Here is a 26,886-nt window from a genome sequence, read left to right as displayed (position 1 = left end):
AGGAAGTGAGTTCTGGTTCCTGGGTTAAGGCGCTCCGGCGGGACCCAGCGCCCCGTGTCGGGAGCGGCCGCGGGCTCCTCGAGGTGCTCGTAAGTCTGAGTCGTTTCCAAAGCCGCGGGGGGAGCGGCGGGCGCTCGGTCTCGGGACTGGGGCGCGTGTCGTGGCGAAAGGCCGCAGACCTTCCCCCTCAGCCCTGCCCTCGCCCCCTCCGCGCTTCCGCCGCCCGCCCCTGGGAACGCCGGTTCCTCCCGGCGGCGCTCCGCCTTGGTCAGAAGCGGGACGGAGCCGCGCCGAGCAGTTCTCGGCGCCCTCGGAAGGGCCCGGGCGGCCTCACCCGCCCCCGGCGCTGCCGAGAAGGCCGCGGAAGCAGCGGGGCGGCGAGCGGAGGGACGGACGGAAGCGTGCGGCTGAGCCGGGTGGCGGCCGAGGGCGGCTGGGGCGGCCCAGCTCACCGCTAACCGGCGTCCCCCCCCGAGCCCGGGAGAGCCGCTGCCGCTCCGAGCTGTACGCGCGGTGGCTGCCAAGGGATCGTCTCGACAGGTTTCCAGTTCCTAAGACGATGGCAGTGTAACTTTTATAAATATTTCCATTGAAAAAAACTGTTTTGAAAGCAGAAGTACATAGAGAAGTACTTGTGTCTGGATGGCATCTGTGTTGTTATGTGAACCTACGAGAGGTAGGCAAGTACGTTATGAATGAAAGCCTATGTGCACATAGTTAGCTAAAACCTTATTTTTCAGAATGGAAGGTGTTTTCTGAGGCACAGTGGAAACTCAGTGTGTGTGCAGCACTCTGTGCTGCTGCGGTTTCAGATGTGTGCAGCAGAATGTTGCTGATTTTTGTGTCAAGGTTTTTTGGCGTTGGAAAATTCATATTACAGCTGCTGTCTTTCTCCACCTGTATGAGCGAATGTTTTGCTGGAAGCAAGGATTTTAAGAGCTTCTGCAGGTTTCCCTGAGTTTGTTTACACACAGGTTTGTCTTACGCCATTTTCACTACCCAGTTGTTTTCCAGTGTTCAAGACGTTACTCAGAGATGGAATTCATGTTCTCATTGCCATGGAGCACAACACCCAGCTGCTTGCTTTTACAGGACTCCCTTATCAGACAGACTCTGGTGTTAATCTCCCTAAGTCTGTCATTGGTAGAATAAACAGAGCTTTCTGTATTGCTGCTTCTGCTCTGACTCCAGAAGGTTGGTGGCGAAAGAATCGTAGAATGGCCTGGGTTGAAAAGGGCCATGATGATCATCAAGTTTCAATCCCCTGCCATGTGCAGGGTCGCCAGCCACCAGACCAGGCTGCCCAAAGCCACATCCAGCCCAGGGTCTTCAGGATCTAATGAATCTAGAATGTTGGTGGTCAGGGTTGTCAGCTTTGAGTTGAATGTGTTCCAGTTGTTCAGTGGATGCAACATAACTAAGATTGGTTAAAATAGAGAGGATATTTTTGGTGACTTTTTTCTTCCTAACTGGTTGAAAGGAACAGAGAAAATTACAAGGAACAACTGGCAATTTTCCTGATAGATATTGATGCATGTGAAGGAGAAGCAGAAAAAAGATCCAGTTTTTCAAATTTTCAGGATTTCTGGATATTACTGCTTCTCACATTATCTATTTATTCCAGACAACTCGGGATGTGACTACCGAGCAGTTTAATCCAGTGTAAATCTAGACTCCAGACTGCAGCAATCCTACCCACAGCTCATCTCATGTTCCCACTGCCTCCTTGTGTTGGTAGTGGTGCTCCAGCAGCCTCATCCTGTTTGTTTGTTTGTTTAGAGGCAGCAGGGTGCTAGTTCACTGGCATGGCTCAACCATACAGCATAGAAATGCTGACACGGTACAAATAGATGGCAAAAATGCATGACCTGATGTGAGAGAAGGTGGAGTATCATGTTCTGTGTCTGTGCAGGCTTTTATCGCTATTACATAACCAGGATTTTATGTTACAATTTTGAAGTCACTGCTATGAATGAAAACAGGAATTCTGTCTGCCTTTTGCTGATGTTTCGTTCCTTATGTTGGCATCCTTCTACTGACACAGGTATTTGTGTTATCATGCAATTTGAAGTGGTCCATGAAGCTGACCTGCGTTAAAATAGCACAGCCAAAACACCTGTAAGTGTTTAGTTTTAAGCTGGATTGGATTGCTGATACATTTTACAGTAAAGCCACTTGTGCTTGCAGAAAGAGAAGGGAGGAGTAGAAGCAGAAGCCAGTGTCCAGGGTATAGAGTATACAGGACCAATTCCTCTGTGGCAATTCCATTTTAAAATATCATTATGGACTATTTCTATTCCTCTTTTCTTACATGGAGCCTGGCTTTTAGGTAGCTACCTGTAAGTTGAGATTCATGGGCCTTTTTCCATAGAGTTGGACTACAAACAACTGTTGTTTTTTTATTATTATTATCTACCAAACAGAAAATTGGGTGTAGTGCTACAATTCTGTCTCCTGCTACTGTAGGTTAGATAAGAGTAAGAATGTTTGTTAATATTGCCAGCCTCCATCAATTCAGTCAATCAGTCAGTAGAAGGCTGGAAGTTACATATCAGTTTTAAGCATTGTTTTTAAGCATTGTTTTTTCCAAACTGAAATTTGAATTTCCGTGAATGAAATGAATGCCTTCATTTTCTATGAACTGTGGGTACTCTGGATTGAAGCCCATTCACTGTTGTAATACTTCTTGTATCAAAAGGCCCTGTTAAAGAATTCACTTTGCTATTAATAAAGTGCAGCCATCCTGAGATACAATTGGGATACAGTTGCTTTTGCAATATGCACACATCTTTGCAGTAAAGCTAACAGGACAAAAAGGTACAACATCTGTGCAGTAGACAGCTGAATCTTTTAGGAAAATCAAACCTCTTTTCTGCATTAAAGATATCCAAGAGCAAGAAAAAATGAACAAAACTTAAAGCTGTAGTCCTTTAGGATTTTGAGCAGGGTCTTAGATAGGTTATGCTCGTACCCTTCTTGCTTTATTTTCTTGGCAGCTCCACTATCTCTAAGAGTGTCTGTGGTTTTTGCATGAACCCAGAAGACAGTGATAGATGATAGTGGCTGTCCATTCTTTGTACTGTGAGGTAACCATGCTAATATTTAACTAGGAGAGGAGCTGTAGATGCTCTTTTTTGCTTGTTTGTTTTCATAATATTGGCCCTTTTTTGCTTTTATTTGTGACTTCACTCATCTATCCTCTACTGTACTTACCCTATCATAAATTTTAATCTGAAATCTTAAAATTTATGTCATCTGTGATTATGGAAGCAAAGCATCTGTGTTTCCAAAGTTCATTCTGTCTTGAAATTGAAGTCTGTAACCAGTCAGTATTGTTCTGTTATGCCTCAGTGACCAGCAGGTTTAGTTTCAGGAGCTGCTAATAAAATTGCTCTCTAAGTATAAAAGGTTGATAATAATGTGGGAAAAATTCTTGCTAATTTTTACTGGTTGGGAATACTGTTGGTTTTTTTTGTTTGTTTTTTTGTTTTTTTGGTTTTTTTTGTTTTTTTTAGATAAAATTTGTTTTATTCAACTTTTGGTGTTGAGTGTGTTGCCATTTTCAAGTGTGGCAAAGAGTAAGATAGACTGATGTGACCTAATGTTATTGAATTCTTATCTTTAAAATGTTTAATGCAAAAAGCTGCATTCTGTTCTGGCTTGTTTAAGTGGTTCCTGTTATTTTACAATTGAGTAAACATTAAGCTGTCTGAAATGTTGTAAAATCAGGTAACTGGTGATTTGCCTCAATTTTAAATTCTGTATGTCCAGAATTTGATTCATTGTTAACCTGTTTTTACTTAGCTTATAATTGAACATACCCCTATAGATAGATATGGGTAGATACCCCTATACATAGAATTAAAATGTTGAGATGAGCAGAGCTGTAGTTCTGTCTGTTTTGTGAGTTAATGCTCAAGATTACTGCACATATTACTTGAAGCTGATAATAAAAAGAGTGTTGTTATGTATATTTTTAGTTATATACTTCTTTTTCTTGGCTTTCTCTCCCTTCTGATTACTTTTCAGATCTCTTGACTTGACCATCCTTTCAGTGATGAAACAACATTGGGAGTTATGGACAAAAACATTGGAGAACAACTTAACAAAGCTTATGAAGCCTATCGACAAGCATGCATGGATAGAGACCATGCTGTGAAAGAACTACAGCAAAAAGTATGTGGTGGGTTTTCAGTTGTGTTTGTAAAGCAGTTCTTTCAGTCGAGGATTGTGGTACATACAGATTTCGGTTTCACTTCAGCTACTCACTTGAGTGCACTGGAGTTGAGAAGAGCAGTTATGAGACCAGGCCACTAAGCTGCAGAGCAGCTCATTAAGGTGTGAATGGAATCAGTGGGTTTCAACTTTTTTTCTCCCTGAAACATTAAAGGTGAGAATTTTCTGTTTTGAAGAAGGATTAATGTAAACTGCAGTGAAGTATATGCATGTTACCCATCTTTAATGAAGTACATTTTGAAGTTTAATTTGCTTTACTCAAAAGTGATTTTTTGAGTTGTTATTGTGAATAGGTTAAAGACTCCAGTGTATTAAGCACTGGAAAGCTATTAGGACAATGGAGCTTTCTTTCAACATTTACAGCAAACTTACTTGAAAACTATTAGAATATGCATTGGTTTTATTAAAAAAAAAAAAAAAAAAAAAAAGAAAAAGACAAAACTATACAATTGTTCTTTAATTATGAAGTTAAGGAAACAGACTCTAGAGGCATTCTAATTTGTAAGGAGCATCTCTGAATTTTTACCATTTTTGCTGTTTCAAATAAAGATGAAAAGTTAATTACTTTAAGGAAAAGCAATCAAGGTAATACTTCTAGGCCATCTAAAATGTCAGCGAGAGAAATTTCTGCGCTAGAAACAAAACACTGAATACAAGGTCAGGCAATAGCCTTTCTCAAGTCCATAGAAGAAAGGTAGGGAAGTGTGTGAGATCATCAGTGTTAAGAGAACCAAATGTTTGCAGTATTTCCCTTCATGTTTTCTCTGGTTCTGAAATAAAAACCAAAAGCCTTTCATAAAGAATTACCAACTAGGCCAAATTTTTGCTTTAGTCAAACTTTCAGTAGTTGGATTCCATAACTTCAGAAGAGAATTGAAGTATCTTTTCAGGAAGAATTGGAGTATTTTTGTTTTGGATTCATTTTCAGTTTGTTTTTTTTTTTTAAGCCAAACTCATGGGTTTTGAATCATCTTCATAGAGTGCCTTGTTCTAGTAAATTCCTCTGTTCATTGTGTGGCCTTCACACATTGTTGGATTGTCCACCATTCTGTTGTTAACAGTTTACTACTTAAGTTACCAATAGGCCACTTGTTTTGCCAGTCTCTAGAGCTGGGAGCCATGTCAAGCACACAGAAGCCAGAGTCATCTCGGCCAGATGGTGTTTGATACAGATGGATGGTTGGTTGTCATGCAGATCTTCTAGTTGGTAACTTGTTGCTGCCATCTGACTCAAGGAATAATTTGTGCACACTGGCTGTCAAAAGCATCTTCTCTTCTGTCTGTTTTAGCTGTCATGTCTGTGCTCTGTACAGAAGTGTTGACAAGACATTGCTGTTGTACATTTTCAATTTGGTTCTCAGTGATTTTTCTGCTTCATGAGGTCTCTTGTAGCTGCTGGAGAGTACTGCTCTTTGATCACTTTTTTTTTTTTTATATATAAACTCTCATAGTACAACTACTACCCAACCTTTTAAAATAAATTTTGCTTCTAGGTTTATTCCTGCCTACTTTGCAGACAAGCACACTGAGCAGTAGAGGAGTGTGAAATTCAAATGTGACTGAGATTAGAGAATTAGAAATCAGTATGGATTCATTATAAATAGAAGTGAAAATGTACCTGCTTTTGTGCTGGGTGTTGACCTGTTCAGTAATAGGCATATTCTTAATTTAGTGCAACCTTGTAAGCTTTCTTGCTGGGATTTCACAAGTTTTCTCACTTCTTTTTAGTGCTACTGTAACTGCAACATTAGGGCTGTGCTAACTGAATAATAGTTTTTGAGTAGTAGCATCTTCCTGCCACCATTTGTTCAATTAACTGGCCGTCTAACAACATTTATACACTTCATTGAAATGTGATTGGCTTTATTAGGTTCTGTATGTCTGGTTATTAGGATCTTTATGGCTGGTGATAGCACAACTCTGATTAGATAATGAATAGAGCTGATTGGCCACTTCTTTGCTTGCTTTCCCTCCCATTGTTCGGATTAGAAAAATAAGTGTACATCACAGGAGCTGTGTAGGTAGGCAGTTTGTTACTTACAAAGGATGCATTGTATGGGATAAGTAATGTTGTTTGCTTGTTAGAAAAGACAGAGAAAGAAAGTTATATCTATCTATGGATAAGCTAACTGACCCGCATTTTGAAGAAATAAATAAAATATTTCTAACTTTAAGCCTGCTATGTTCTGTGGCTGTGAATGAACACTCCTAGACTGAAGCCATCTTGTCCTTTATAAGTGCTGTAGTTGAAACAGTTACTGAAAATTAGTTCTTGTTTACTACTGTATCTTTTCTAGTCAGCAAAGTTTCAAAAGTACAGACTAGCCGAAGGTGGCTGTAGTTGGTTTCTCATGCAGAGGTCCACAACTACAGTCATCTTTAAAAGTCAGAGCTGTTTTTTATATGCTAAATAGGAGACCCCTAGTCAAAACAAAACAAGATTAATGCTAATTAAATTGTATTTGCAGACAGAGAACTACATGCAGCAAATATGTGAACAGCAGGAACAGATAGAGCTTCAAAACAGCATTATTGCAAAACTGAATTCACAGTTAGCTGCTCTGAATGCTAATAGAGGTATGTACTCCAGTCTGCACATTATTTCTTCTTATGCTGTGCTGCACTGATGAATAGTTTTGACTTCGTGGCTTCAGCTTTCACAATATACATCTTTCAAAGCACTATCATGCTTTTCTGTGAACGTGAGAGTTAACGCAAATGTGCCGTTTCAAAATCTATTTATAAAATGCAACACTTCTGTATCCTCTTCAAGAAATTGTGAGATTTTCTTTTTATGTAGAACCTGCTCACACTGAACTAAAAAAAAAGAAGTTATGAAAATATGGGTTCAAATCATTCATTAGATTAAAACAGTTGCATATTAACTGTACAGCTGTCTGCTAATAAGTTTAGCCCATGGGTTGTTCTAGATGTGAATGCTGTAGTTAGATGTCTTTTACATCAGGAGGTCTCGTAACGCTGATTTTATTGGATAACTAAAGGGTTTATAAGCACATAATTCTCTTTCAAATCAAATAGTCACTGATTGATAATTTTCTACTGTTTTACTGTATTACAAAAATAATAGAAAAGAGTCACTGTAACCATGTGTTTGTCTGCCATGCTCATTTAATATTTGTTCACACTAGCCTAACACTTCTGGTTTTCATAAATTCTAGCAAAGTGGTTGGCTTTTATTTTTAAGAATACCTGTACACTTCTTATGGCTAGATTAGTCTCACATTGTCTGTAAAAGCGCACAATTGGGTTTATTTTGCTTGTTTAATATGAAGATTTTTAGAAAGAAAATAAAGAAGTTAATATAAGCCTAGCAAATCTTAATTTTTGCTTGTACTTAGAAACTGTCTGTGGGAAGATACAGTGACAATCAGCTGCTTTTTGTTTTAAGGTAATGTGCATCCCTACATTCTGAGGCATGAAGACACTGAAACCTCCAACTTATCTTTTAGCCAGCTCTCTGAAAAACTGAATGTAGCAAAGCGAAGAGAAAGGCTCTTAAAGGTATGGTCGTCTGCTGCATGCTGAGTGTAAGACTACGTTTGTTCTGTGATTATACTGTGAGAACCTAAGGACAGGTGTCTTAGAACTGTTCTTCCAATACAAGATCCTTAAGTGTGTGAGCATTGTGCCCTGTAGCCTAGTTAGTTGAACTGAGCATTTGTCTTTGAAACTTCCCAGTGTAGTTGTATTTTGCTCCAGCTCCCTAGAATAATAATTTTGATTAGAAAGTAGGAACTTGCTTACTTTTTCTGTATCTGCCCAAACCAGTGGTCAAGAAGGTGTTATCTCATTCTCTCAGAAGAGTTTTCAGACTGCAGCCAGTCTGTGTGTTTTTTTCACAAGAAGTGGAGAATCTGCACTCAAGAAGTGATGGAGTGGTAAATAAACTCCCCATTGCTCTGGAGACACTGATGATTTGTCTAATTTTAAGCAGACGATTTTAATACAGCGTCTCCTCTATTCACTGAAATGACATGGAAGTTTTCAGTACAGCCTGTTTAAAGTAACAGGAATAAGAATAAATCAGTTCTGTAGAATAGGCAGTAAATACTGTGGGTGGATTTTGTATGTTTGGTAAAGACAGGGACATGAGATGCACAAAGTCACATTGTTCTTATTCTAAGTCATTCTGTTGTGTTTTTGAGAGCTACTGTGTAATGCAGAAATCTCTTGGTTTAGAGTATGAAGCTTCCTAACAGAGACCCTGTAAGACAACCTTAAAAAGACCTATGACTATCATGTCCTGGATTTAAAAACAGTTAATTTCAGAATTTGTTTCCTAAGCCATAGCTATGAACAAACATGCTATGCTAAATTCACAGAAATGCAGTTTTCAAATCAGAAATTAATTAATTTATGCTAATTAATAATTGCAGTAGATTACTGATGTTTATTTAATTATCTTGAAGGAACCTTCTTTAAAACTAAGCCTTTGCTAACGTTTTAAATTTGTTATTGTCAAAGATTTCTATGCATTACTTTTTAAATAAAAAGGAGTCTTTACAGATTTTACATAGAAAAATATATAATCACAAACTTTTCTAAACTTTACATTTCCTGAACTTTCTTTCCTAAACTCCACATTTATTTGTAGTGCAGTGCAGTTGAAGGGTTAATTCTTTGATGGAACACCTTTGCATATTTTTGCATTTCTCTGTCTTGAATTGGATATATTCAGCTTTGCAGTTGCATATGAAGATGTGACCAAGCCTAATATTCCGTGCTCTTGTTTCTGAGCACTCCAAGGCAGTAGCTTCACTTAGCAGCTTAGTTGTATAATGGCTGAAAATGTGAGCTGTGTTATCTACTCTTCTCATATGGGAAAACACTGCAAAATTATGCCATCTATACAGTACAGTGCATGAGAGCCAGGAGTCTTTGTTTCAGGTGCTGTTTTCTTAATGGAATATGTTATTTGTATCTGCCTGCATTCTGGTTTAGTCAGTTATTGTGGTTGCCTCTCAGCCAGTTCATCTGGATTTTGGTTCTTTTGTGCCACTAATGGTAAGATTTCTGATAAAACTCCATGTAAAGTAAACTATATATATGTAGTCCATGTGCACTTATATCAGGCACAATCCCTGTCTTCCTGAACAAATGAAGTACAAATAATAATTATTATTACAGGCCAGGTTGACAAAAAAAAAAAAGGAGAGAGAGAGAGAGAGAGAGAATTATTCATGGAGTTAGCAGTCAACCAGTAGAATTTCATGTTTCAAGGGAAAACTGCAAAACTTCTTGGGAGATAAATCTATTAAGTTAATAAAAACATGGGAAGTGTGGATATGAAAATCTGGGGATTTATTAAGGGATGCATCAGGAACGCCTTCTCCTTTACTGCACTCTTCTCAAGACATCATCTTTTGACTTCTGTTAGACAAAAAACAGTAATCGTCTTACCACTAATTCAGTTGTATCTAATTCAACTAATTAGATACAATCTAACTCAATTCAAAATTGTTGGCCTTTTTTAGGTATTCAAATTTGTACGTTTATATATTTTATTTGAAAGCCTATGTTTTTCTAACTATATTCTATCCACGTTTTGCTCTAAACCAAATAAATGATATCTATAAATACTGTCCTCTATTGTATTAAGTCCTTTATTCTATTTTTCCAGTGAAATTTTTAGGCTTGCAAAATGTTCAAGTCAGAATAGTAAATTAGGTTTACCCAAACCCATTGAAACTGTCTTCTGCTAAGTCCAATATAGTTTCTCTGCAAAACTGTGATCTGTCTTCCAGCACAGTTAATAGAAGTGCTGGATTGATTGTGATAGGTGTATGGCCAGGCCTTACATTTCGGAAGTTCAAAATGATGTAGGGATTTGCTTTTCTGTCTTCCAGCTTCAAAAACTTGGCCAGACTTGTCCATTTTATCTGCTGTTGTCAAATGTTGTTGCCAGGGTGTCATAAAATGTTTTCCTTGTTCTCATTCATCTTCACTGAGTCAGGCTTGGTGGTCAGTACCAGACTACATACAAAATTACCACATTTTCTTCAGATCCCTGCTTGAGGAGGCCAAAGGGACCTGAATTGCTGGTTTTTCTGAGGCTGTTTTTAGGTACTGCCTGGTTCAACATTATTAAGAAGGAAGAATGTGTCTCTAGCAACTGCATCAAAGTTATCCAGGAGACATGTCAATTAACCAGTGTCAAGTAAAGCTTCTTCTGTGTGCTATTTTTAGTAGTCAGTCATCAATGTCCATAAACCAGGAAGCTAAAGTCAGTACCTGTGGCAAGAAGACACGCTCATGTTCATATTTTCCTTGGTCAGAAGCGTTAGTGTTGAATGCTACATGGAGCATGATGATCAGAATTTCCTGTGCCACAAAAAAATGGAAGCAATTGTGTATCAGGAATGACTGATGCACATAATATACATAATTTTTTATTCTGCAGTAAATGTTTGTCTTGCGGGCTGTTAGCATAGTAAAAAGAATGACAATGTATGGCAGTCTTCTTTGTGCTCAGAATTGTGGGAATAAAATGACTTAGATATCTAAGAGCAGCTACTACATCCATCTTGTAGAATCAGTGTCAGCTTCTCTGGTGTCACTGTTTTCTGTCTTTGTTGCATAGAAAGCTGTGCTTTAAGATTTTCGTGGTAGCTAACAAGTCTATGCATTTAGCTTAGTAATAGGATGCATTTTGTAACGTTAATTAGACCTTTCTTTGTGATTTAAGAAATTATGGTATAGCCTATTTCTTTATCTGTTTAGTGTACCTCTGCCCCAAAATAATGGATGTGGCTAAGCTGTTGAAAGTCATTACCAGAAATATTCCCTGAAATCCCTTACAGTAGTTTGTAAGCTGAGTAACATTTTCCATTAAAATCATGTAAAAGTTTATTTATCCTAGGAACTCATCGGGGGGGTGGGGGGGAGGAGAAGGGGAAGGGGAAGGCCATTATAGCGCACTTCAGGGGAAAAGTAAAGGGCCCAGTCTTTGCAGCAGTACAATTTGAGGGCTGTGCTGTGGAGCAACTCTGCTGGAAAGGATCTGGGATCTTGTTAGACAGTAAGGTGAGCATGAGCCAGCAATGAGCCCCAGCAGCAAAAAAAGGCAGCAGTTTCCTGAGAGCACAGCTAGCAAACCTCAGGGAAGTGAGTAGCCCCTTTATTCAGCGTTCAGTAGACTGCATCTGGAATACCATATCCAGTGTGGATGCCTCCCATACAGGAAGGACGATGAAACAATGGAGTTCAGCAAGGAGCCCACAGGAGAAGTCAGGGGATTGAGAAACCCCATGAGAAGAAAATGCAGAACGTAGGCTTGTTCAGCATGGAGAAGAAGTGGCTTTAGAGAAAGCTAATAGCTCTCCATAGAGGTTATCTTCACAATTGTGCATGGCAAGAGGGCTAGAGACAATAGGCATTTGAAATGTGAAAGGTTCAAACTGAATAAAAGGGAAAATTTTTAACCGTGAGGACAGACAGGAAAGGTTGTCAAGAAAGATTTTTCCATCTCCATCCTTGGAGGAATTCAAGACCTGGTCAAACATTATGACTGCTGCTTTGATTAGTAGGTTGATTTGGAGAACCTTTTGAGGTCCCTTCCAACTTGAATGTTCTGTGAGATAAACCTCCCCAAAACAAGTGTCATTGTTTGAAGAGTTAACCTTTTCATAATACAGAAATAACCTCTTTGCTGGGTGCTAATACAAGCATTCTTAAAAGATACGTTGTGCAGCCAAGTACTTAACTGAGCAGGTGCCACCTATGTGGCATGCCTGTCATGACATTAACCTAAAACTTAGTGCACTTCATAATGTTACCACATTGTTTGCAAAATCCAAACTCTGACAGTATTAGAAACTGTAAGATGATCAAGCTGTGAAGGCTTGTATTGCTACGAGATCCCCAAAAGCAATTTCCAGTCTTTTTCCTAGGATGATATCCCAAAGTTGCACAAAAATGGTACTTAAATCTGATATATCTTCATTGAAACTTGTTGGAAAAGCTCTTCCAACATTGATTCCCGCATAACTTTTTTTCATCTCTTAAATCTTGTCCCTGCTGCCTGCAGGAGAAGGTGGAAGAAAGCTACTGGCTGTCCAGAAGTTTTTAAAAGTGCATATTTTTTGAAGCTTAGTTTCAAATGGATAAATGCTGTGTGCTGATCAGTGCTATATCACAGGCTCAGTGAAAGAATTAATTTGCTGTCATTAAGATAGAGTTGTTTAAGGGCAACTGTTGTGTTTGACATAAGGTTTTTCCAAGGCGTTTGGGTTTCCAAGCAGCTTATTTTCAAAGAAAAATACCAGAGTAGCTGTGTGCTGTTGATTTTTGTTGTTGTTGTTGTTTGTTTGTTTTAATGGAAATTGAATTTGAGCAGGGAATGTTTGGGAACTCAGTGGCTCTGTGTGGCTTGGTGTTTGTGAACTTGCACCATGGAATGTTACTGCCCTTCTATTACTGGAACAGCAAAAATCAGTTCCTCGTACCATTCCTCATGTTTGTTTTGTTTTGTCTTACATGATCAGAGCACTCCCTGGTACCTTCTGGTAACTATTTCTGATTTAGTCTGTATTATTCAGGTAGAAGAATAACAGTGTAGCCCTGTTCATATTTAACTGTGGCTTGATGTATTCAGTAAATAGGTCATGAGTTGAGCTGCTATATGCTTTCATGTTTCTTTCATACACAGAACAATACTGAAGTCTTCTTTGTAGCTGCTATGATTTTATTTTTATTCTCATGCTGCATAATGCTGTTCAGACTTTTGTAGTCTTTAAATAATGTGGAAAAGTATATAATTGTAAAACAATGTCCAGCTTTTGTCTCTGCTTTAATTTTCTTCGAAGTATTTTCAGATCTCTTGAAAATACTTTTATGTGTGCCTCCATCTCTGCTTAATAGAAGCTATTTTTTCCCAAATTGATGAATTGATTGATTTCTCATTCATCAGATATTTCCTTTACATGTTCTTTACTTCTTATGCCTTTAATGTTCTCATGCCTCTTGAAAAAATTAAATGTAGCTGCTGCAGCATCAATTATAGAAATTTATGTTATTTAGGATTTGTTGGCCTAAAATCTTCAGACACCTTGTTCTTTTCAGAACAGAAATCTTTCTCATTTTTTCCTCCTTTGCTGCTATTTGATTCACACACTTCCCTGGGTTCTTACCTACAGTGATACAGAGTACAGATTCTACATTAGAAGACTACTGAAAGTGTTTGATCTGTCCTGTAAAGTGCAAAGTGTACAGGGAAAGGTCCCTAAGCCTTAAAAATTAGGAAGTTTGTAATACCTAAAGAGCAGAAATACCTTGTCACTTCAAAGGTGTTTGAATGAATGGATTTGTAATATCTGCAAATGGTTGTGAGAGAGGATTTTTTCTAGGATAAGAACAACCTATTTTTAGACAGTGTTTTGAACCCCCTAAGAAGAAGTTTAATCTGAATCTCTGGGATTCCAGCAAGTTTCCAGAATTGCATTGAAACTGTGACCTTAAGTTTACTGTATAAAGTCACAACTGATACTAAAGAAAAAACTGCCTTCAATGCTATTTTTCCGACTTAATTTAGGTAGGTAGAATAGCTACTTGGCACGTAACTATTGTTTCAGCTGTATGTGTACGCACCCATTCTTAACCACGCAGTGTGTGTCATAGACCAGCTATGGATCCATCATGGCTGCTATTGTCTCATTTTGGTTATCTTGCTGATAATATCTCAATATCTTATAGTTTAGGTTAACCTTTACCTATCTAATCTCCAAACAGACAACATCAATCTATTTAGATCCCATTTGTAAAAAAAAAAAAACATTCTTCTCAAAAGAACAGTGTTCTTTTTATTTTCTTCTTTCCTCTTCACATTCCATGACCTTTTTACAGACTATTGATGACCTATTATAATATCATCGATGAAGATGTTGAAAAAGACCAGACCCAGTACCAACTGCTGGGAAACACCATTAGCTACAGGCCTCCAAGTATACTCTGTGCCTCTGATCTCAGCCCTCTGAGCCCTGCTGGCCAGCCAGTTCTTAATCCACATCTCTGTCAAATCATCTATCCCACACTTCCAAGGCTTACCTGCAAGGATGTAATGGGAGACCATGTCAAAAGTCTTGCTGAAGTCCAACTACGCAAACATCCACTGCTCTCCTCCCATCTGCTCAGCCAGTCATGACATCATAGAAGGCTACCAGATTGGTAAAGCATGATTTCCCCCTGATGAATTCATATTGACTGTTCTTAATAACCAATTTTTCTTCCACTTGCTTGGAGATGACATCCAGAATAAACTATTCCATCACCTTCCCACGGATGGAGGTGAGATTGACTGGCTTGTAGTTTCCCTGTTCATTCTTCTTGCTCTTTTTGAGGACAAGAGTGACATCAGCTTTCCTTTAGTTCGCAGGCATATCTCCATTTCACCATGACTTCTCCAAGATGATAGAGAGCGGCTTGGCAACCACTTCTGCCAGCTCCATCGGTGCTTGTGGGTGCATCCCATTGGAGCTCATGGATTTGTGTGCATCAAGTTTCCATAGGCATTCTTTGGCCAGATTCTCCTCAACAGAAAGGAATTCCTCCTTTCCCCAGACTCTTCTATAGCATATCCCATGTTGGAAGGGGTCCATAAGGATCCTGAGTCCAACTCCTGGCTCCACACAGGACCACACAAAAATCTGATATATCTGAGAGTGTTGTTCAGGTGCTTTTTGAACTCCAGAAAGTTCAGTGCAATGACCACTTCTCTGGGAAGCATATTCCAGGGCCCAACTGCCTTCTCAGTGAAGAACCTCCTTCTGATATCCAAATTCTCTCTTATCTGCAGGGTCTGGGATTCCTCAGGGGCACTCTCAGCAGTAAAATGACTAAAAACATTAATATGACTGTCATAAATTCAGAAAATTCAATTGTTTTGACTAATCATATATGATCAGATATATCTGTGTTTAGCAGTAGAAGGTCCTTACTATCAGTTCAAAATTAGTACTGTAGTAAATAAATGTCCCTGACTTAAGTTGGAGAAGCTCAATTTAGGTTTTTTTGGACCGCTGAATAGTGAAATTCCGCACACCTCAGTTCTAGTGAATACACTGGAATTTCTTAAATTGTTTTTTTAGGAACAGTTAGAAAATGAGAGCATGAAGTTGAAGCAACTGGAGGACAGAAACAGTCAAAAGGAAAGGAAGCTTATGTCCATTATTTCCAACCAAGAAGATAAAATACGAACTCTGAAAAACAAATTGAAAGAATTAAATGACGTCCAAAAGGGTACACAGATGCCAACATACAAAATAGAGGTAAGATAAGAAACCAAGTGGAGATAAAATGAAAAACCAATCTTCTGTAAAATACCACTCTTTTCAAACATGTTTATGCTAATTATTCTAAGAAAGTGATTTTAAATTTCAACATTATATCATTACTAGGAAATTGTTAAAGCGCATAAAGCACGTAGAAACTCTGAACTATTCAATACATTGGTTGATTTTATGTTAGTTATTTTTACATTCTGTCATCATTATACTAGCATTTGCAAAAACTGGAGATCAGCATTTCAGTTTTAAAATCTTCAGTTGGGAGTTTTCATCAAGATTGAGTTGATTTTTTTTTTGCTTTTACCCCGCTCTATTTTTGTTACAGAATAGCATCTAGGGTGAAATAGGGTGAAATAGCATCTAGGGTGACATCATATGTCAGCTAATTTGACAGACATATGATCATATTATGAGTCTGGTGTGGAGCACATATGAACATATCCAGGTCATCTGGTAATGTAGATTTAGTGGAACTGAGCTTAATGGCCGTTTATTGTAGAATCTTTTAATACCTGGCATTGACTTAAAGCAATGTAATACTAGAACGAACCACAAGGTGGTAGTCAAAGCTAAGAACATCTGAAAACCGGAGAGAACTCTTGTCGTATTCGCTTTTGATGTCATTGATTGTTTTTGTGAATAAATTGATTACTTTTTTTTCTAAGAGCTGGAATTTCTGGGTGCCTCATTAACGAGCTTATACATAATACATAATCTGAATCTTATATATGATTGAAACAGACTTACAGCGAAGGAAGATTCTTAGAATTTCATAGAAAAAGTTTCCTTTTAGGAAGTATGAGCAGAGGAATGCCACACTGAGTTGCTAAAAGCTGAACTAAAAATAGGGATTTCACGAAATAGTAAAAAAATTTTTTTGTTGTTTTGTGAATGTTTTGAGTGCTTCCGGAAGGACTGGATGAAGGGTACTGCGGCGTTTTTAATCACATCAGGCCGAAGAGCAAAATGAATATGCTAACCTGTGATCCATAATTTCATGTTTTACTTCAAGGTGAAAAGTAAGAAAGTTGTTCCAGATAAGCCTGAATTATCTATAGGGATTTCTGGTATTTCACCTTTGCCTGAAAGGTAAATACTTCTGCATTATTTCTGCAACTTACTTACAATTGTCTTTTCTGCTACTAATTATGACCTCTCATTTTCCATCCTTTCTGCACAGTACCTTAAAAAGTACTGGGGAGCAGCAGGGCTGAAGTTGGAAGGAAAAAAAGCCATGTAGAATCACAAAAGAGCTTTACAAGTATGTACAGATAAGCCGAGAAGAATAGCTGCTGAGTTCAGCAGGAGGTTAAACTCTACAGGATATTACAGTGGACTTTAATGCTGGGTTTTGGATTAGCATTAACTCCCTTGCATTAGCTTTCTTCAAAACAGGAACATACAACTGTAATGGATTAACTGATGGCAGCACAGCAGAGTAGCCTGCTGCACTGACAGGAGGAGGTCTGATAGAGTGAAGAAATAATTCTTGTCCTAAATGAGAGGGGTTGAAACCAGTTTATCTGTAAACTGAAAGCATCCAGCCCTGACAATGACCAAGGGACCAAAAGCAGTATATTTCCTAAGCAAACATTCCTCCTTCAGCCAGTGTTTTGAGAAAGATATTGACCATGCTCTTAGGTTTGCACTTTTCACCAGGTAGACAATAACACCGCTTCTTACAACCTTTGCAAATGTCAAGTCAAATATTCTTGAAGAGGATTGGAGAGAATTAGGGAAAAAAGTATTGTGAACTCTTGCTGTCTTATTACTCTTATTTAAGCATCTGATTTTGGCCATGCTCTGACATAGACTAGGTGAACCAGATGGATCTTTAGACTAAATCATTACTGCTGTACAATAAGAAAAGGGAAATAAGTCTGTGGTAAAGACTTAATGTCCTTATTTATGTATATTTAAAGAATAAAAACTTCTGCCTGTACCCTCTCTCACTCTCAAATAACTCCCTTACTCTGCGCTGGTGAGACCTCACTTGGAGCATGTGTCCAGATGTGGAGTCCTCAGTACAGGGGAGATGCAGAGCTGTTAAAGTGCATCCAGAGGGCCACAAAAATGATCCAAGGGATGGAACATCTCCCCGGTGAGGACAGGCTGAGAGAGCTGGGGCTGTTCAGCCTGGAGAAGAGAAAGATCCAGGGAGACATGAGAGCGTCCTTTCTAAGAAGGGGGCTGTAAGAAGGAGGGTGACAGACTATTGTTGTGATAGAACAGGAGGAAATGATTTTAAACTAAAACGGGAGATTTTTATTGGATATAAGGAAGAAGTCTTTTATGATAAGAGTGGTGAGGCACTGGCACAGGTTGCTCAGAGGGTGTTGGATGCCCATCCTCTGAGAGGTCAGGCAGGACCAGGCTCTGAGCACCTGATGGAGCGGTAGGTGTCTGTGCTCACTGCAGGAGAGTTGGATGAGATGACTTTTCAACTTCTTTTCCAACTCAAAAGATCCTGTGATTCTAGTATAGCTTTTTTTCTGTAGAAAAATTATGCTATCACATGTCTAGCAAATGAAGATTGGTTCATCTAATCATACGTATATTTTAATGCTCCAATTAAAAACGTATTAAGAGAATTTTCCCATTTCTTATTTATTGAAACACTTGAAAAATGGTCAGAACTTTAGCTTCTTCTCTAGGAGTTTCTTTTTTGAAATGATGTCCAGGTAGACATTTGTATTCAAAAAGAGAAGCGCAGGGGGAGTAAGAGCACAACTCATGACAGTCCTGATTGCTGTATGAATAGCAATAGAAAGGAAAACAATGTATCGAGATAAAGAAAAACGACCCCTCTGAGCTTTTTTTGAAGCAAAGATACACACAAACTTAACTTTTTCATCATTAAAGTCAATTTTATAATATCTGTGCTATTATGCTTAGAAATATAAAGTATTCAGCAAATGTATCAAAATTTCTCAATGGAAATTTATGCATAATGTGATGTCTAGTGCCTTAGGGTAAAAAAAAATCTCAAATCAGCATGAAGAGCAATGTCTATCAGTCTTAGTGCAGATAACTAAATTTTGGATAATCATATAATCTGGAAAAGATGTAATAAAAAATACTCCTCAAAAAAAAAAAAAAAAAAGGAGTTGAGTCATGTTTTATAAAGCAGAGGAATAAGTTTACTAGCACAGCTCCAAGATGTGAGGTAGACAGAGAAGGAAGGAGCAATAACAAATGCTTGTGTGTTCCTTGTCCTGTAAAGTCTGAAGACCACAAAAAAAAAAAAAAAAAAATTAGTGTTCATAGCAGCAGCAGTGCCCTATTTTGCTTAGAATGGAATATAAGCAGTGTCTTGCACAAGCTGTCCCACTGATACCTGAGGAAGCTGGAAAAGAAGTGTAAAGGCTGGATTGTCTCAGGGTCCTTGCAGAGTCAGGCCCTAAACTTGAATGTGTGTATATATTATGACTAAACAGCTCCTTGACTATATTGTTTTTCCTTTTTCCGCTTGCTTTTTTTCTGAGAACAGAAATGTATATACATATGCTGAAGAACAAGGTATCCAAGAAAAGTAGCATACACTATTGTTTTTCTCTTTGTGGGTGTGACTACAATAAAGGTCACAACAAGCTGAATTGATTGAGGGTCTAATTTACAATTTCAATCTTCTAGGGAGAATCTGGAGACTATTTTTCAGGAGATGAAAGAAGAGTGTCATCGAATATGTATGCTAGCCAGAGAACAAACAGACCAACTGAGTAAATTTAAAATAAAGCCAGAACCTGAAACTGGTAATATCATACTTAAGCTCTTATTGTGATTCAACTGTTTGAAAGCTTTGCTTTATATTTGAAAATACTGTAAATTACACATACATAGAAGTACTTCCACTGTTTACCATCTGCCTTTTTCAAGTCTGTTCACATGGTGCTCAGTATTTCACCAAGAAAACGCATCGCCAGTTTTGGCATTCTATGACGAATGCTCCAAATCACATGCTATGAAGACAGTCGTCACATCAGTAACTCTTAGAATTGTTTTGTCCCTTGGAGTGAGAGGCAGGCACTTACTGCATGTGATATCCCATCGTACCGTGTGAAACACAGAACTTGCTTGCTTTTAATTTAGCTGTCAGTTCAAAAGATGTCTGTTTCAAATGTCTGTAGCCTCATATTTGTTAGAGGAAAACTTCTGAACCGAGGACACTCGGAGTACTGATTTTTCTAGACTTCCTCATTCAGACTTTTACATGGTGTTTAGTTATATCAGACAAGAGCTTAACTCTTCCCTGAAAACAAAAGACAGACTTGATTTATACAGCTGATGGAAGAGATCCTGGACATCCAGTTTGCTAATGCTTATATTTAACGTAATGAAGGCTATTGTGGGTATTCTTTCTAGCTTTGCTTGATAGTAAGGTCAGATTCTTCAGTGATTTCAAAAACCACTTGCCAAATTTACATCACTGAAGCAAACACATTAATTCCAGCATTTGCTTCTAATTTAAGTTTGTCTTTGAAGCCTGTAGCTTCAGAGGGCCAAGTTGAAACTGTAGTGTTACATTCTACTAAACTTTGTTTGAGAAGTGGGTGCTTGGCAGTTTATTCCAGAATTCATTTATTTTATTTAAAAATATGCCTAACTCATCTGTGCAGAAAGTTTTACATCATATAGATTTAATCTGTGTGACTTCTATCACTTCTGCAGCTCACATTTGCTATGGTATCTGACTGCTATCAGAAGGTCTTTGTACAATGAATGTACAAAGTGCCAAAAATGAACATGAGATTCTTGAAGCACAGGGAAATACGATCCCTCTTCTGAATAGCTGCTCAGTTTAAATATTTTCTTAATTTGGAATTTGCTGGGAGTTTGGTACCTGAGTGCCTTCTCAAATCTTGTTCATGGGGCCTAGAATGTTCTTGGTGCTGTGTGAAATATTTTTGGTTCCAACTTTTATTTCTGTCAGAACATGCAGGTATATGTTAAGCGTATGGGATGACATAGGTTACAATTAAATGGAAGTGTTTGTAGCCAAAAATGTAAGAGAAATCTAATTAATAAAACAATTATTTTCTTTTATTTCTGTTCTGATATTTTTGGAGTCAGAGCAAATGGTTATGGAAGAGAAATACACCTTGAACCAATTTCAAAGAAACAAAACAAAGGTTAAAAAGCCAAGAAGGAAAATCAAAAATCTTGTGGAGAAAAAATATCACACCTTTTATAATGATATTTTTCTTAATGTTCTCCTCATTCTTTCTTCACAGAAATACAGTTTTCCATGCCAATACAGTGTACTGATAAAACTGATGAACAAGCAGAAGAGCTTTTTAAGCCTCGGGTTATGCAGGATATAAATAGAGGTGCATCATGCATCACATCTATCACACCAAGAGGAGTGGGCCAAGATGAGGACAACAACTCTGTAGAATCACTTTCTAAATTTAATGTCAAGTTTCCACCTACAGACAATGACTCTGCTTTCTTGCAGAGCACTCAGGAAAAAGTAACAGTTCCTTGCTCTGGTATAGCTGAAAACATGCTTCAAGATCATCATTTTAACCGGGAGCACAGAGACCGTGCTGTTAACCTCAGTAAATTGGAACCTAACTCATTTGAAGCTCATGGAGTTGATCTCCTGACCTCAGCTTTACAAAGCTTAACTACTGTTGACAAAACAAACCCTCCAAATCATGCAAACACTCCCATAGAAAATACTCGTGACAAAACATGCTTGAAAACAGCAGACACTGCTTTCACGTTTATATCTAAGCACGCAAGCCAAGGTGTGCCTGAAGTGATTTTTCCTTCTTTAGAAGCTCCTGGAACAACCGTCAGAGGTCCTCATCAGGTATCTTCCTCTAAATACTGTAGACTTTGAAAGAAGGTAATGATGTGATCAACCGTATTGCTAAGGTCTTTGACACTTAACATATTCTCTGAGATATCTCACCAGTCTTCTGTTTAAGACAATACATTTTGCCAGTTCTTCTCACTGATGCTGAAATATGTGTACAAGGCGCTTTTCCAGGGAAATAGGACAAGACTTTAAATAAATATCACCCAAATTTCAGTTTGTGTAGATATTAACTGCTTCTATATTTATTTCAAAGCTTTCATTAATCCTAAGCTGTCACCTAGATCACTTTCTTTCTTTCTACTCTTTATCTTAGATGAATAGGGCATGTAATTGTTTTAATTGTTTCAGGTGTACAACAGAGAGTATGAAGAATTAATTAGAAAACTAAACATAAACGTACACTGTGGAAAAAAAATGATCTACTTTTTATCTTTATCTGAGTTATAAACAGAACCCTATTCCTACTGTCCACAACAAAAATATGTTTGTCACAGTTTAAGCAGTCAAATAGGAAAGCGTAATTATTTCTTTTGACAAATGTATGAAAGTACACTAAAATAATTCGCGTTTCCGTAGGTATTTTGAGCTTGAATTTAAGTCCTTACTACTCAAAGTCCAGGGAGGTTCCTGAAAGCAAGGCCCAATTACTGTAAGGCAGAATAATGGTTTGGCAGCTTCTATCAGTTGTGTCTCTGAATATTTCACTTCCTTTGTGTAGCATTCTGTCTCGACTGAAATTGCTCGTGTATTTATTGCAGACCTTTATAGACTCCAATTGATTTATTTATTTATTGTATTTCTGAGGCTTTTCTCAGACCTCATGAAAGGAGAGCTTCTCAAAACTACACAAATAGTGATGTTTAGGAATTTGGAGAGGGTGGATTTTGAATATTTTCACTATTTACTTTGACACAATTTTGTGTTGTTTCCTAATGACATGCAGCAAAAGAGCTTTACCTCCTAGTTATGATTTCCTCTGCTAAAACTTACCCAGACTAAGTTCAGTTTTCCATTGCAAATCAGTTTTGAGTGAAAGTTTAAAATACACAAAGTTTACTGTTTCTGTTATTTTGAACTATATGCCTGAGTTTTTAAATATGTTTTAAATACCTGTCTGTAGCATAGGGGGTCTCAATTACACTAACTTACTAATTTTAGTTTTTTATTGTGCTTTATTTTTCATTGGATCTTCTGTTAAAGCTGTGCCTGAGTTAAACAAATTAATTCACTTATTTTGTTACTAGTAGAATTCCTGCAGAGCTGTGAAGCATTCGCTCCATTCCTTGTTATTCTTCTCTTTATCTGTATTTTCTCTCCAGCGTGTTCTTTTACTAGTTAGTCTGTGTATTCATTTTTCAATAGATGGCACCCTGCATTGTATATTACAGCCAGTGAAACAGCTGGTATGTGATTATAAATTGATAGGGTAGTATGCAGCTTCAAAAAGTGGAGAAAAATTGTGGTTGAATAGCAGTAAGGCTTTGGTTCGATCATTGGTATCTCTGCAATAAAGAAATTAATTTGGGAACCACCACTTAAAATGTAAATTATTTGCTTTGTGGAAAAAATATAAGTGCAACTTTTGGAGGGAAAAAGGCAATGAGAAACTATTTCAGTGTTAATAAGTCATATCTACATAGCACTATAGAACATACAGGATATAGATCAGAATGCATCTTATCCAAAAGTTTGTTTGAACTAAGCCAGTAATACTTTAGAATTTATTAAATATACATCTATCTCTCTCTCAACATCCGTCAACTTTAATTAGCTGCCTACAAAACAGTTTTTAATGTACTTTTCCTATTGTATGGGACTCGGTTCCAATTCCTAGTGAATTGGATTTATAGATAATATGTATGTAGATTAAAACACTAGGTTCCTTTTAATGTTACTTGCATACATGTCTATTTATTGTACTAAATTAAAACAACAACAACTGTGAATAATATTTGTTCCTGGGATTTTTATGACTTTTTTAGGGAGTAGTTCCAGTGCCATCATCCCTACCACTGGTAAAGCTCCAGTGGGGAGGAATGAGATACCTGACTATTTTTTTCCTAGTGTAGATAAAACTTTCAAGTATTTACTACGTATGTTAACTTATAAAATGGAAAACCCCATAAATGCAGTAGATTTGGCAACAGTAAGTTCTTGGAACTGCTCTCAGTTGCTATAATAAATTTAGCTCTTTCCTTCTTTGTGGATACTAAATGTGAAAACTCAGTACTGTTTTCTTTGGATGTAACTTAAAAAAAAAAAAAAAAAAAGAGTGACTGAAAAGAGCAGCAGATTAAAATAAGCGTGGCTATTAGTGGACCTAGGATTTTACAGACTACTGTTAATTGAGACTTGCACAGAGATGCATTATGTTTACCAGTATTCACAATTTGCGGGGGTTGTTTCAGCCAAAAACATTTCTGAGAATGTTCATGATTACAAATCAAGTCAGTAGTCTATTGATCTTAATCTAGATGTTGTTTTAAAAATGAAACATCTGCTTAAATAAATCTCTGTACTGAAAAACATTTTAAGCACATGCTGAACGCTCGGCGAAAGAAATTAAAGTTAAGTGCTTGTTTCAGCATTTTGCTGGATGAGTATTTTTCTTTCTATGTCGTGGTTCTAAGACTGGAAATCTTATTGTGTCCTTAGTGGATTTTTACAATAGTATATATTTTTAAATGGCAACTTACATGATTTGGTATTAAAAACAAGTAATTCTAAACACATTCCTGGAGGGATGTTTGACTGTGTCTGTGTCTAGAAAATTTAATATGCAATTTACACTAGCAATGTACAGTAAGTAGGCTCTTTTAGCTGAAAAGAAGTGGTGTGATTGCACTTAATTACTAATTAGCCAATTTAATTATATGGATTGCTGACCATAATGAAAGATGGTAAATCTGCTACCGCTGTCTGATAAGCTAAACACTGTTTAAATATGGAGAGCACAAGAACTTGACTCCAGGAAGTTGCAGCTGGTTTAAACACAGGGATCAACTACTGTGAAAGCCACGTTCATTGTACAGTGAACGTGTACATTGTACCAGAGCGGGGGGGTACAACAGATTCTAAGTATTTGACATGATAATTTCCTAAAAATTAAAACTCTTGGATTAGAATGGATAGCTAGAACTTTGGAATTTCAAAAGAAACTACTTTCTGAAGTATTCTTGCTCACCTTTCCGCATGCGATTTAAGAAAAAGAGAAGAAAGATGAACCAAAAAACTGGAGGGCACTCTCCCTTTTTAGGTTCTAGTCCCACATAGATCTGATATCAATTTGCTGCCAGTTTGTCTACTTTGTAGTCACAGCAGCATGCATTTGATTTTCAGTTTACTCAAAACCTAATTGTCCTGGCCACGTACCATTGCTATGTATTTTATCTTGGGTTTGTTGCTAGTGCTGAAGTAGCAAAATTTTATTTTTAACTTTGCTTTGAAAACTGAATTTCTGAATCCTGGGTATTATCAAGCCATATAACTGGCATGCACTCAGGCTCATGTCCCCATGGTCTGTAAACAGACTTGCTGGCTTTCAACTAGCTCGCTCAGGTAGCAAGAGCAGCAACAGCTGCTGAACCAAATTTAGCATAGTTTGCATAGTTTGCCTGAGTGTATGGATGGATATTCCAATGGCCATGGTGAGTTCATTGCTGTCATGGCAGAAAGAATCCCAAAACTGAGACCACCTGAGACATGTTTACACTAAATGGCAGTCAAAACAATTAAGTAACTTAGACCACATGACATTGCTCTAGTTGTTTTGCAAGTAAACTGAAAATTCGACGTATACCAATAAGAATAGAAATACTTCATATTGCCTTTGTGCAATAAATATTTATTTTAAGGTTTAAAAAAATGGTACTAAAGATGGATATTATGTACTAAGACTTCTATCATAAAAAGAATAGAAATACAACGTTAGAGAAAAGAATTTATATCAGACTGATATTACAGAATTCTGCTCACTGCAGCATTTATCATTAATAGATGTTAAAACATCAGGTATTTGCAAAGGTAGTATATCTCTGGGACTTCAAAAGAAAAAGCTTGTCTTTCTTAAGTGAGAATTCTCCAGTTAATGCCTCTGCCAGGCATATGTTAAGTAAACCTAGTTTAAAGAGGCGGGTATATTTTTAATATAAATATAAACCACAGCATAATGTAATTCACATTAGAAACTACAGCAGTAATCATTTTCTGTTTCTTTTAGCTCATTTGGCAGCCACAAGACAATGATTTGCTGGCACAAACTTATACAGACTCTGAACTGAATCAGCGCGGAGTATGTGAATTCTGTCGAGAAGTTTTCCCACCATCTCTGACATCTAAGGAAGATTTTCTTCGGCATCTGAATTCCCACTTTAAAGTACAGTCTTAATATACGAGAATTCAGTGGGTCACTGTTTTTGCATACACTTGTTTGTGGTTTTTTATTATTATTATTGAATAGATTTGCTAAGAATTTAAGAATTGAGACTTCTTGTAACAAGAACTAACTGAAGTTGTCAGATAAGCATATTTTTTTCATTGTCATTTGACGAGGTAAAATGAAACTGCAAGTCAGTACTGTAATTCGCATTACTGCTTGTCATGCTTCAATATTGCCATTGGGATTGTGGTTAAATTTTTTTTTTCCCAGTTAATGTTTGCCTGAATAGGCTTGAAGTCATGATTATATTTATCAGTACAGATTTGCAGGATTAAGTCTTTAATCTGGAAGATAAATTGGTGTACTGCTAGGATTTCTCCTCAATATCCAGTGATATGATTCTCTAATTGAAGGGAATGTGAAGGAGAGGTAGGCTCTCATTTCTAGTTTCTTTTATAAAATTTGTTATAAAAAATAACAATTGTGATAATATACCTTTCTAGCATTAATCATTAGTTAAACTATTTCATGGAAAATATTAATATGAAGGATGGAATAAGAAAATCCTGAAGGGTCCCTAAAGGTAAGAATATCAAAGATGGAAAGGTTTACCTTTTCTTCTGGTCTGCTATGAAGGATTGTTCAAGTCTGTTATGGCTTAGACAGGCCAGAGGAAAACCTAAGCACAGAAATCTCAGTAACTTCGGTTCTAACCTGAATATGCAGAATGGCTTTCTCAATGGAAGTTAAACGCATTTGGCTGAAACGTTGCATTTTGATAAAGTTTGCACATTTTATAGATTTATTGGGTTCAAATTTAAAAGTCATGGGTTTTTTACTAAACAATTTATATTAATGATAATGAGTGACGTAGAGCTTTTGGCATTTGAACTGAGTATGATTTTTAGCCCTGATTTTTGATAAAATTAGCATTAATATTTGTATAGCAGCAAAGTACAACACTTTTTAAAGATTTTTTTGCAGATGATCTTTTTCTGTGGGGAAAAAATATATACCTGCGTAATTTTTAGAATGGATTTTTTTGCAGTTATTTGCTCTATTTTAAATATCTCATGTTTGTGACTGGCTGTCAACAGAGTGTACTGTAATAAACAGCAGTGCACAGTGCACTTCTGCGTTGTGACCTG

General features: G+C 37.3%; 1 protein-coding gene across 7 annotated transcripts; it reads left to right on the top strand.

Moving 5' to 3' along the window:
- Nucleotides 1–26,886, top strand: TANK (TRAF family member associated NFKB activator). 7 transcript variants are annotated; one of them, XM_042822274.1, is made up of 10 exons: nt 18–89; nt 2,045–2,118; nt 4,030–4,176; nt 6,705–6,813; nt 7,646–7,758; nt 15,339–15,518; nt 16,549–16,625; nt 19,170–19,288; nt 20,768–21,351; nt 25,580–26,886. In XM_042822274.1, exons 3-10 carry the CDS (start codon nt 4,078–4,080, stop codon nt 25,745–25,747), a joined length of 1,449 nt encoding a protein of 482 aa, XP_042678208.1. In that variant the 5' UTR covers nt 18–89; nt 2,045–2,118; nt 4,030–4,077; the 3' UTR covers nt 25,748–26,886. The 7 variants fall into 7 exon arrangements, with proteins under 7 accessions (XP_042678206.1, XP_042678208.1, XP_042678211.1 ...); XM_042822273.1 differs by lacking the exon at nt 18–89 and adding an exon at nt 462–676; XM_042822272.1 differs by lacking the exon at nt 2,045–2,118 and having other exon boundaries at nt 1–89.

Source organism: Centrocercus urophasianus, unplaced genomic scaffold, assembly GCF_019232065.1.
Source record: "Centrocercus urophasianus isolate 14NV4802_14NV808 unplaced genomic scaffold, USGS_Curo_1.0 seq_20, whole genome shotgun sequence".
Lineage (NCBI taxonomy): Eukaryota > Metazoa > Chordata > Aves > Galliformes > Phasianidae > Centrocercus > Centrocercus urophasianus.
The sequence above is the reverse complement of the archived record's forward strand: the minus strand, read 5'-3'. Positions and strand labels throughout refer to the sequence as shown.